Genomic DNA, 13016 nt, shown 5'->3' with positions numbered 1-13016 from the left:
AGCTTATTGTAACCTGGCTGGCCCTGCAGCCTTTGGAAATCTGCCCTGGAGGTTTAATGTATTTCTTTGTTTCACCTGGCTTGTTGTACAGTTTCTCCCAGGTCAGATGCCTTTCGCGTGTTTGATGTTTGCACAGCTAGTAGTTCCAAGATAGAAACATAATTAACAGTAATATGGGATCCTGAAGCCTAGGAGATTACCGGTTGGGCCAAGGAGAATAGGGAGAAGAGTAAATGCATTGTATTTCTTGTGTAAAGGGGTTAATACATTAATCAAGATTTTGTATATAAGCTTTATTTCCTTCTGTCCCTGGCACATTTAGCTTGATTAAGGTTATTAAGCCTACAGCAAAAATCTGCTTAGGTATAAATATGTTTGACTCTAGAAACGTTCACTGGGTTAAATATTCTGTTGAAGTTTGCACACTTCCTTCTGCGCGTCTTTTCATTTGCATCCTCCATAGCCTTCAGCCTCCAAAGTACCGTACCTGAGCTTGTCCTAGTAAACACGGCATTGCAACACGAGCGTGGCTGGGTAGTACAGAAATTGTTGTCTTTCTGCCTCATTCATTTTCTTACTCCATAATTCCTTTTCTGATTAAACATTTTTCTGTGATTTTAGTGAATACTAAAACTCTGTTTGCAGACAAAAAGTACCTAAGGTTCCCATTGACCACCCTACCAGCATCTCTGAAGGCTTGTTAGTGTTGGCTGCTTCTGTGGGTAAGAGGAGTCAGTCGCCACCTCTGTTCAGCTCTGGGTCCGTGGCCCAGATACCACCAGTAAAATTGCTGACTGTGATGGTGATCTCTGTGCCACAGATGTTTGTCTGGTGGGGATTATATTGTGCCTTCCCACCCGCAAATTCTTGGAGGTCATGTTCATGTCCTCCATTATCACTGCCGATCTGAGTTGAGTTTGATGGGGACTCTTCAAGAGCAGTGGCTTCACCCAGCTTTGGCACATGTGTGCTTTATTTGCTGCATGTGTACAACCACACGCACCATCTCTCACCACCTGTACGGCTTAGGAAAATATAAACTACGCCCATTTTAATTCTTTGATGATTTGTCTTAAAACCAGAGAGACTGTCTCACTGCATTTTTAAATTTTTAACCGATCTAGAAAAAGTAACTTCCGCAGAATAATTGAACAGATTAATGGTGTGATCCCTGTGTAAAATGTGAACACGAGCGGGGATCTTTTAATTCTTGCTTTCAGTGGGTATGTGACCTTTCAGTTTTATATCTTTCTCTCTCTTCTTACCATATTGCAGTCAGAGAGGAAGTTAAACCCAGGTTTGACAGGTAGAGTTTTTTTATTTCCCTTGACAGTGCACCTTTTGACCTCTATCTTCTTGCCAATGATTTTTTAAATCCTAAATGATTTGGGAATAATTGCTCCTCCTTTAGTGATTATTGCCCTTCACCGATAGTAAATCTGTGAAATCCCCGGGGGCTGGAATACATTTTTGTATGCGTATGCCACAAGCTGGCCTGGACAGGCATCGCTGCTCATCTGCAGCTGCACTTGCAGAGCTGCCAGGCATCTTGCAGGAAAACTTGCCTGGACGGGATAAAATACAGCCCTGGCAAGCAAGCGAGTGCTTGGTGGGCTGTCCTGCTCCGCCCTTTCCCGTTTTCAGAGGAAATTAATTTTTAGGGTTTTGAGAGCCCAGGACTGAAATTGTCTATACTTCAGAAATCTCATCCTGAACTTCTGGGTTCAGGCTGAGCAAGGGCGGAGGGCAGGTCCGCTCCCGGGGTCCCCACTGCGGACTCTTCAGGGTTCCCCCTGCAGCCCTTCCCTGTCCCCCTCGGGGAGGTGTTGGAAGGGATTTTATAAGAAGAGAGGATTAGAAACTGTTAAAGCTAGTGATTGAGAATGATTAAATATCTCACAGCAACTTGGGGAGAGATTGGTAATGGTGCTTGCCTGGGAGCGGTGCTGCCAGGTTCTTTGCAGCTCTGCATGTAACGGTGGGATTATTCTGTTTTCCTCATCTGTGTATACGTGCTTTACTTACTAATTACTTAAAATTAACCTATCATTTTCTCCCCATTTCATGCTGGATTGCTTGTTTGGAGGAGTGATAAGGAAAGGTGAACTATCTACAGGGGAAGGCATCTTATTAGGAACACATGTGTTTCCATGAGCAGAGTGGATAAGGAAAATGATCCAGTAATGAAAGGATGAAAAAGACTGAGCCCTCCATCGCCTGGTGGCTTTGAAGCGGTTTGTAAGCAGAGGGCTGGAAAGGCAGAGCTACTGTCCCAAAGCCTGCTGCTGCTCCTGCCCTATGAGCGTGTTTTCCCCAGCTCTGACCCCTTTGCCAGAAGTCCTGATATCTCTCTGCTCCTTAAAGGAGCTCTCAAAGCCTGGCCACAGCGGTGACTCTTCTAGGCAGAATGAAGCAAGGGTGGGCATATATAAACTGTTTCAAAATAAACTACTTCAATGTGGAACCAGACGAATGAGCCTTGACTTGAGGGGGGATCCTATTACGTCCCATCACCTGAGGGATGATGATCATCCCTCGTGTGAACAGTATTTAAAAAACCAGTATTAACATGGAAGATAGACGGGGCTGGTAACTACTACATATAATCTCGCACACCGCACCTGATGTGTTACTCAGAAGAGGATTTAGTTTTTATCAGCTGAAGCTGTTGCAGATATACGTGTTCGTAGCTCAGTTTGGTTCATGAATGCTCTCAGAAAATCTTCTGTTCTGCTGGGGCTTTAGGTATATCCTGAGATTTTCTTTACATGCTATGTAATAAGTGGGAGAAGATTCTGTTGTAATTAGATGATTAATAAAAATAGCTCTGGAACTTTAGTATTTTTAAGACTTCTTCAGTATGTATGATTTAGTCCTGCCCAGCAGACTGCTTACAGAGTGGGAACTGAAGCATGGGTGACGCAGAGGATGAACTGGCTCTTACATGGTTGCATGCTATGTAAAAAAGAGGTGCTTCCATGTGAAGGCAAGGGAAGAAGAGGATTTTATGTTAGGCAGAACTGGTAACTGGAATGGCGCCTGCAACACAGACTTTCTGTATGTTTTTGTCCTTAAAGCTGCAGCCAGCTGTGCATTCCCTTCAGATTGCTGCTTCTGGAGAAGCCGATTCCTGCTTCTGCCGCGTCTGCCTCGTTCCCATGACCTCTCTGACAAGGGCCTATTTATCAGTTCTCTGTAGATGGAAAAATGCTGGGTTGGCTTTCTGTGCGTGCCCAGCGGAGTCCCCCTTGGTGCTGCGCTCAGTAACCCAGCCTCCGTCTAAGGCAACCCTGGTCCCCTTTGTAAACATGCCTTTTAACCTCCCAAGCCCCATACGTGGGACAAGGACCCATCATGACAGACCCTAGAAAAAGCTCAAACCACACAAAATATAAGGGCAATTTCTTTAGTAAGAAAAGAAACACTTTGCACAGTGACTCCGTGTATCTGATGTGCAGGTATGAAAACAATCAAAAGTACCTGGAAGGAACGGGAATTCAGGCAGGAATTGCTAGAGTTGCAAGGTGCCGTCATTGTGAAAGCCTGGCAGTTACGTTTATGAAGTGGGAGGCTAAGTCAACAAGATGAAGATCAAGTGGCTAACGATGCAACTAATTAATGTATTTTAGATAAAATTCAACTTTGATACAGAAGGTGCAAAAGCACACTTTAAAATCGGATAGATAAATTAGATATTACATATTTTCAAAGCTGGTATGTTTCCCCAGTTTTAGGTGCTGCCTCTGTTCTCTTCAGAGTAATCCAGAACGTGTTTGGAATGTTGAAAGCTGATTTTTTGCTTATTAAGTGAAGATTACTGTTTTTTGTGTATGCTGGGTTTTGTTAAAACTATAAAATGAGTCCCCCCAGCCCCCCCATTTTTAAATTTGAAGAATAAAATAAATGTAATAATTTTTAATGCATGATAATAAGCACTTGAAATTTTGAAGATGCAGTTGTTAATGAGAAAGACCCTGTGGTTGATATGCTTCAATTTAACAAAGATCTTTAACAAAGATAGGAACTCTGAAGTGAGCATGCATGCTACATGTTTTCATCAGACACTCAGACAAATCTTAGCACAGCCGGAAGGTTTTTTCTCAGTTACATTTTTTTGGTAATCTACTCAATTGAGTTTATTTGTGTTTGCATAGACTTAAGCTGACTGTAACGCAAACCATGCTAGGCCTGTACGTATCATATCACATTGTGCAAAAATAAATAAATTAGATTTTACAGTGATTTTTTTCTGTATCAACCTGAGCATGGGTTGGGGTCACATCTCAGTGATCACAAGCTTAAACTTTTGACTGGCTTTGAGAATTCCAATTTTAAGGAAATGTTTAAAAAGTTAAGCTTAATTTAAACTGCTTGGAGCATAACATAAATGCATCATTAGGAACAGAATAGGACTAACTTCATAAAATTTAACATTTTCTTTGGACTGTGCCAAATCACTTTGATTTTTGTGATTGATTACAAATTGTACAGATGTGTACTGCACTAGTACATTGCTCGGGGAGTTATAGCATGAATTATATTCAAGGTAGGATGACTTTTAATCAATACGATGACAATATTATCTTGTTTAATTTGTCTGATGGCAGTATTAAACATCAAATCAAGCTGTTTGTTATGTCAAAGGAGTGTGACGTATGGCAGAAATAAAATTCACTTGACGCCAGTTTTTCTGTATTTCATTGCTTTGACAGGCCATCATGATTGGAGATGATATTGTGAATGATGTAGGAGGTGCCCAGCGGTGCGGTATGAGAGCTCTGCAAGTGCGGACAGGGAAGTACAGGTGAGTGCACACCCTACACCCTGCCCTCCATGGGGGCAATCATGGAAAAAAGGGAAATAAATGTAAGTAATGATCTTTGTGTTTACCTTTCTGCCAAGCGACACTGTGCTCTAATTTGCTTACAACACGTTAATTTCTGAAAGAAAAGGAGTTGCGGTTTGGAACCTGATACACATTCAAAGCGAATGCGCAAGAGCAGATTTTTTCCATGCCTTTTCCAGATCTTTTCCTGTTGGTGGCACAAATTTGCCATCAAGGTACACTTCCACTTGTTGTCTGAACAAACACCTTCTTGTGCAGCAGTTAGGCCGGGGTGGATGATTTTCATGTACAAAACGCATTTTGGGAAAACACTGTGTGTATGAAAGTGGCAGGAAGGGGAAGACATATTGTCTTTGATCTTTTAATGAAATATTTTCTGTTAAATTACTGCTATAATTTTTCATCACAGTGCATAGAACTGGTGTGTTTCTTGGGTTTTGCTTTTTTTTTTTTTTTTGCTGCTGCGTGAAAGTGTTGTACACTTGATATAAGACGTGTCTGAAACTTCTAGCAGGGTTAAGATTATAAAATTAGACTGTCGACTCAGTGATCTCTGTGGGTCATATCTCACAGCTTTTTGAAGGACCCCATATGTCTGCAATTTCCTACAGACATGTATTCAGCATGGAGATGTCTGGAATGTGAGAGCTGTTTCTCCACTTCCCGTCTTACCAGAGTGCAGGCTTCTGCAGGCTCACTCACCTCTTTCAAATGACCCTTCAAACCCTTCTCCATGCAGGTGTCTCCATGATCTTGTGCTTTCATTGACCCAAGAGCTACCTCCCTGCAGCTACTGATAGGAGACCTGAGTGCAGTTATAAACAGGGCATGGTCCAGGGTTGCCTGGTGGAAAATGAAGCCATCATCTGATGCTCAGGTCAGGTTAGGTTTGAAGTCAGCTCAGGGTGACTCTCCACATGCAGTGCAGACATTGGTCCCTACATTTAACATTTGGATTCTGTAACACTCAAAATCTCTTAGCCATCTCCTCTTAACCATAACCATAGTAGGCATGGTTCAGCAACACCATCTGTCATTTGACATAATTCATTTTTTTACAGTTTTTCTTGGTTTTCAAATACTGAGACTGTAAAAGAAGGATACTCTTTTTGGGAGGGATGCAGCAAGTGAGAATGGTGCTTGCCATAGGCTATCTGAAAAGTTATTTTGTTAGATTTTAAGTCAATCTGTTTCTCAAGTTTTCTTTTAGTTTGTGTAAGGTGATAAAATAATACCCAGTGCCTTAATTCTAATGGACCAGTAAGTGATGATTTCTGAGGGAAAAAAGACAGATACCAGTGTATTGTATTTTGTGTATTTTTGAATCTTTAAGATCACCTCAAAATCAGTTATCTATCTGAATAAAGCTCAAAAAATCCCAGATTAAAAAAGTAAGTATACAATTTGTGCTGTTGGGATTATTTGTCTGTAATCTCTGTAATCCCATTAATTTCCTAATAGAGAAAATAAGGATTCAACAGTTGATTTTACTCTGATATTAACAGGATCGCTTTGTGAATCCACATCTTAATGTCACACAGATACGGGTGTCAGTGAAGGAGGTATCTCTGCACACAGAGGTGAATTAGTCTTTTGCTACTGAACAATATCTCCTGTGACATACATCATAAAATATGCCACAGGTGATTCTGCATCCAAACTGTTCAGGCAACTGACATAAGCTGTATATACACACACACACATAAAAATACGTATAATCATATGCTGGAAAAACATTTTCTTATATCGAGTTTGAGTCCTGATTTCACAGCTGAAAGGGAGTCATCAGCTGTTCTAGATAGGGAAAAAAGATTGTTTTCCGCTGTTACGGTTCCTGTTTCAATGTGTGGTTGCTGTTATCTGAAATCATGTACTATTGTATGGCAATGAAATACAGGTAAGTGTCTCTCCAAATTGAGCATGTGGTCCTGTTTTTAGCAATTGTGAGTAAAATGAAATAGCTCTTGTTTGCCAAGAGAGGGCGGAGATGTATATATTTTTAAGAATGACTGATTTAGTATACGTGGAAAATGAAAACACACAGTGAGTATTGAGAGAGATGGAAGAAAACAAGTGAATGAAAGCTGATGGGCAAAAGAAATGAAAAATAACAGAAAATGTAATTATTTCATAGCTGGTTTAAAGTCTGATATATGTAAGATTATGCATAGGTCCTCTCTCTCACTTACATGGTAGTTCTTGTTGAGTGAGCTGTGTGCTACTCCCAAGTACCTCTGGATGGCACCGTTAGTACATTTACTTCAGTATTAGCCACAGCTTCGGGTCCTCCCCAGAAAGCTAAGGCTGTTTTTGCAAAAGAAGTGCAGAGCACAAAGGCATCAGGGTTTTGTTGTAGACGTGGAGTGTTGGTGCGGTGGGATTTCCACAGATTTCCGTTATGAGAGTCTTGCAGCCTGGGACATGGGTTGTCACCCCAGTTGAGTTGTCTCTGTGTTTCTACAGCTGTGAGTAGTTTTTTCCATTTCCACCACAACAATGGTGCCTCACTTCAGCAAAACGGATGCAGACCTGATTTGAGAATAAAATAAAAAATAACAGAGGAACTATCCCGAGGAATTGTGGCAGGTGCATTTCACAGTATACTGCTGGATATGTGGAAATGACATTATTTGCACAAGTTATCCCCGTGAAGGCATTTTGCATCTTGTTCTGTATGTCCAAGGGATCCTGTTGTACCCCTCTGGTCTCACCTAAATGCTGTCCCCGACTGGCAGACATTGTCACCTCCGGTGCACGAATGTGCATCGGGGCAGCTCTCCTTGCTTCAGGGGTCAATGCAGTTTACATGATCATCTTTGGGGTCTGCTGCCCACCAAGGGTTACACACCGTAGCACAGAAGACGACACATGAGCCAAGGTTTACTGTGCTGTTTATTGTATTTCAAAGGGACTTCAGCGATCGCATGCAGATCACAGGCTGCAAAGCAACTCGGTGCATCTTACTTGCTTTAGTAAGCCAGAAGAAAAAGTCCCCTTTGGCCCTGAAAGCCTTTTATGGAAAGAATCTGTTGATCTGCTGATGCAGAGGTTTCAGCAGTAGATAGGGGTGGACAGGTCTTCCGCGGGGCGGGCAGCCTCCAGCCGGGTACAGGAAGCTGACTTCAGCCTGCAGTGTCGCAGGAGCCTTTCTCCGTGGTGGTGTTTGTGCCGTGTTGCTCAGTGACGGTGGTGGCGGGCGCCAGCTCCCCGCTGAACTGAGGAACTGGTTTTGTGAATGCGGGGTGGGGGGTGGTTGGCTTGGCAGGCGAGTCGAGGTCCAGAGGAGAAGCAGAAAGGGTGTGCGTGGAGAGGCGGCGTAGCCCTGGGGCTGCCTCCCTCCCTGGGCTCTCACCCTCCTGGCCTCTGCAAGGTCTTCTTGTGTGTTCGCTGCTCCCAGGGTGAGATTCAAAGTGTGGATTAAGCTGCTACAAAAACATTCAGTTTTACACCACCTTGCACGGAGGTCCTGAAAATTAGCTCCTTTGTCTCGCTGCTTTTGCATCTTTAAAGTTTAATAAAATTTGTGCAGCCAATTTCCTTTAGTATGACAAGCTTTGCATGTTCCTCACTCCTGCATCTACGCTTATCTTCTCCTCTAAAGCACTTAATCCTCCAGCAGGACTTAATCTCAAGTGTTGAACTCTTTTTCAGTAGCCAAAACAGGCATGGAGTAGATTAGTCCATTAAATGTAATAAATCCTAGCTGCAACATGGAATAAAAGTTCTGTTGGTGCAAGTCAGAACAATAATGGAAAGGTGTAGGGATAAGGTGGTGTTTTGAGTTGATCTCAGCCAGCATGGTTCTCTGACATGGGGTGACTAGTTGGGTTGGCCAAGTATAGCCCTTCTTAGGAGTGAAATCCAAATGCAGAGGGTCAGTGTGGTTTGCAGGTTTGTCCCTTCTACAGGACAGACCAGGTCATTGCTGCAGACTGTTGTGTACCAAGAGAAGCAGCTGGTGTTAGGTTTTTCAGCATTGGGAAATCTGACACTAATTAAGAAGTTTCTGTGCACACCTCTGTGGAGGCCCTTCGTAGCCAACATCTTTCCCATCTAGGGAAGAACATGTACTTGTCTTCCCGCACAGGGTATGTGCTAATTCCACTTGCAGCTAATTGGCCTTGACATCAAACCAATAATTTCCACAATAACTATTGATTCTGCAATGCTGCGTAATATCCTCATTCCTCTTTGTAGCATGCAAGTTAGAGCAGAGAAAAATTACTTTGAGGCTTTTCCAACTGTCTCCCTGTAAAATCGGAAACAGCTTTCAGGTGTGTCAGCGCGTCAAATTGCAGATGGTTCTTGGCAGGGCAGAAGAATTACCTACCCCTTTCTCCTTGTTGTTATTTACAGCTCTTGATTTGTAAGTAAAGAACTTTCCATTGCTGGCAAGCGGCAGTAGCCAGGAATATTCGTGGCAGTGGTACCCACTGCCCCTGCTCGCCTATGGGCTCCGAAACGGTTTCAGAGTCTGGTAGTATAAGTTCATCCCCTCTCAGTGTCCACGTGAAGTTTTCTTCATTTGATTAGGGATTTATCTCACGGCCATGGCTGACGCTGCAACGTCCCTGAGCTGCCTCGTTACAGACATAAAGGATACCCCAGGGATGGAGGATAAAAGGATCGAGGCCCGCGAGAGAGCTGCCATCTCTCTCCAGCTCTGCCACTGTTCTCCAAGAGAACTGGGTCAAGTTACTTCATGTTGCTGTTCTTCAGTTTCCCCACTTTATAATTATCCTCTGAGAATAATTATCCTGACTTTCTTAATAAAGTGGCTTGTGATCTGTTCCTCTTATCTGATTGAAGAAAACATACAGAATTTGTACAGATTTATAGGAAATCGGCTTACCAGGAGAAAAATCCAGAAGTGATCAAGACAAAAGTTGTGACAGAGGAAAGGTCTTTTAGGCTGCCGTCGTCAGCTGATTAAGGATTGAGAAAAACAGGGTGGGTCTTTATAATAACCTCCTAAATGAAGTTATAAAATTATTCTAAAAAAAAGATTTCCACCCATACATAAATTCACAGCTGTCACTATAATAGTAAGTGAAAGCTCATGACACCTTTTGCAAAGAAATAGACACATCTTACTGCTCTGTGGAGAAGCAGCATCCCTCCACCCTCACCTTCTTGCTCACTGCGTTACTAACCACAGCCAAGATGAACAATTTTATTAGTTTGTTCACATGTCCTGGGTCTTGATGGAGCATACCAGAAGTGCGTAATGAGAGCGAACAGGCAGAGGCACTCCCTTTGTGCTGAAACAGAACCAGAGGCATTTTGATGGCCTCACAGTCCTAATAATTAAGCCTGGTTCAAGTATTAAATGGAAAGACTTCCAACCCATATTTACACTGTACAAAGTTGTGTTATAATTCATGTTAGTTAATGTCTTAAGCAATGTTTATTAAAACCAAGTGTCAGCAAGTCGGTTTTCATTTAGCATGATAGCTGATTGCAGTCAATCCTAAGGCATAGTCTTTTTCACCATTTATTGCACATTCAAATCACAGTTTGCTCTGTCCATGTGAGGTTCTTCACATGTGTCTATCAATTTCTTGACCACAATTTGGTTACTGTAATCTTTGAATCAGCTTTGTAGAGGAAGTTCAGAGTAAATACTGCAGTGCCTTAGCGTATGCATACTCCTCTGATGACAGCCTTAAATTTTCCCAGTACGTTCCAATGTCCAGACACAGAAATTACAGTTTTAGTACCTGGTGCTTTAGGAATGAGTGGCCTATGTGAAGGTTTAAATTCTTACTGCTGTAATATGCCGTTATAATCCAACCATCCACTTTTCAGCGTAGCCAATCGCAATGCAAAATAACAAATTGCATTGGAAATACATTATTGTTAAACTACAAGTGGTGAACTTGGGAAGCGGAAGATTTTACCCTCTGACTCTAAAGAATCATCTTTTCTGTGTCTTGAGTATTTCTGTTTCCTTAACTGAACATAGCCAAGTGTTTACTTTCCAGTAAAGTTACTGGTTTATATTAGAAATACCAGTTGGACTAGATGATTGTAGGTCCCTTCCAGCTGAACTATTCTATTCTATTCTGTTCTAAATGCAGATTATACCTGAGCTAAAACACACCTGAAAGGAGCAAGGTGGAATAGAGAGTTCTGCTACGTTGTAGCTAATGTGTAAATTTAATTACCTTCAGTCTAAAAGAGAAATCGGAGTTTGGTTTTTTGTTTATTAGCAGGTTAATTTATTCGTTGGTACCATAATAAACCTTGAGGAAGCAGAGTGGGCTCCGGACATAGCCGTGGTAGGTGCTGTACGTATGCTCATGTGCTGTTCTGAAAAAATTAGTCTGAATATCAGAAAAGAGATCAGTCTGTGATGAGAGTAGGGGCAAGAATAAATAAGGGAGGAATGTATCAGGTCAGTGAGGAGATGCAATATTACCCAGCAGTCTCGCCAGTTTTGCTCTCTACCTAACGACTCACTTTTCCTCAGCAGTCCTACTCTAATCAGCTGTCACATCTCAAACGACTTACGAAAGGAAGCAATTTGCATTTTGCAAATCAAGATGGAAGTGACCGCATCAGCCTGTGCTGCAGTTTTGCTTCCCCTCTTGCTTCCCATCCACACAACGCATGCAGTAGCAGAGACAGCTGCCTTAAAGGTTTCCATTTCTCCTCTTCTGACGCTGATAAATAAAGGGCTGAAAGAGGAGGAGGTGGTACCAGTGTCAGCTACTAGAAGCAAAAGGCAGTGGGACCTGGAAGGGCACGTGGCTCAGGTGGGCTTGATCTGTGGGACTAAGACACTTCCAGACCCTCTCTGAAAAGCATTCAAAGTTAATGGCCATTTTGTTTTCCTTCTCTTTTGCTCTGGTGCCTCGATGTCTTGGTAGCACATGCCAGCCTGGGCTGGCAGCCTTCCTCCTCCTGAGAGGGCCATGTGCGCTTGTGCATCTGCATGAGTAACACCAGAGCCCTTGGCAGCTGCTTGTCCAACGAGTTTGTGTTTCTCTCCTCCCCGCAGATACATAATTCGTGAGCTGAGGTGGTGGTGGCTGGGCTGCCTGAAAGGAGGCAGCTCAGGGGCTTTCCAGAGTGTGTTCACCTCCTGCATAGCACCCGCTGTCGCTGCAGACACCCGCGGCCTCCCCTGCGCTGCCCATCCGAGGGACCTGCAGGCCCACCTCCAGCTCCTGCTAGACCCCCAGCCTCCCTCCCTGGTACGAGCCCGGGCAGCGCAGTCTACGAGGCAGGACAGGGAGCAGGTCCTTGCTTATTTTTATCTTTAGGGGCCTTTTCTCAGTGCCAGCGTAAGGCTGCGGTAGAAGAATTCCACAGCGAAGCAGTCCTGGGAGCCGGCTGAGCGCAGCAGTGTTTCTCAACACTTGTCACTTGCAGAATGTCGAGCTGTATTAGCTTGTTCAACATTTGACAGCGATGATGAATACCATACCAATTGCTAACTACTTTATTTCCGTAAAAATGCTAATGAGCGTGTTGAAATGTGCTGCAGAAATGGCAGAGCTGGGACAGCTGCGCAATTGTGGTTTCACTAGAGATTTCCTTTTTTTAAAACACAGGTTCCTCTTCTCTGCATATTTTTTTCCTGTAGTTAAATGCCATCCCAGCTCGCTTGGTGCATGGAGTCCTCTCAGCGAGCAGCACGGGGAGCCTGGCAGAAGGGGAGACTGCTCTGATTGGTAAAACCAAAGCAGAGCATTGTTTTCAAAGGGAGAGAGAAGCAAACAAGAGAGAGGCAAGCCAAGTCAGCTGCTGATGTAACTCCCTCAGAGCAAATGGTTTAATATCTGAAATTTAATCTTCTGGCTTGGGCTCTTGCTTGCACTGTAAACATGCTCGGGAGCCACGGTGCTGGAGCAGTACCTTGTGCCGGCACCCTGCAAGCACAAAACAATCAAGTATTCATGCTTTAATGCTGTGCTGCGTGGCCCGCAGATGCTGGAGGCATTCGTTTCTTCTAAGAGTGGGTTTAACCAACAAACCCAGCGTGGCTGGCTAGTCCCCGGTGTGTTTTCTGCTCTGGAGGAGCCCCATGTTTGTATCGCCGTCTGCTCAGGCACACGGCCGTGCAGTTGTAGGGGAGCCGGCTGCTCAGAGGTGGGGTGCGCTCAGAGGACCACCAGCTGTCGCGTCTGGTCCCAGAGCCCTGCTGGGGGGCCTCGCGGCGGCA

The 13016-nt window shown here is 43.6% G+C and overlaps 1 protein-coding gene across 1 annotated transcript in view; it reads left to right on the top strand.

The window, feature by feature from the left end:
* LHPP (phospholysine phosphohistidine inorganic pyrophosphate phosphatase) overlaps window positions 1-13016 on the top strand; it is a 75671-nt gene that overhangs the window by 10286 nt on the left and 52369 nt on the right. Inside the window, exon 6 of the mRNA XM_009584537.1 lies at window positions 4713-4804. Within this exon, the coding sequence (XP_009582832.1) occupies window positions 4713-4804 (92 nt within the window). The remainder of the gene's footprint in view (window positions 1-4712; window positions 4805-13016) is intronic.

The sequence above is a fragment of the Fulmarus glacialis genome, unplaced genomic scaffold (assembly GCF_000690835.1).
Source record: "Fulmarus glacialis isolate BGI_N327 unplaced genomic scaffold, ASM69083v1 scaffold7059, whole genome shotgun sequence".
Taxonomy (NCBI): Eukaryota; Metazoa; Chordata; class Aves; order Procellariiformes; family Procellariidae; genus Fulmarus; species Fulmarus glacialis.
This window is presented reverse-complemented; position numbering and strand designations above follow the sequence as displayed.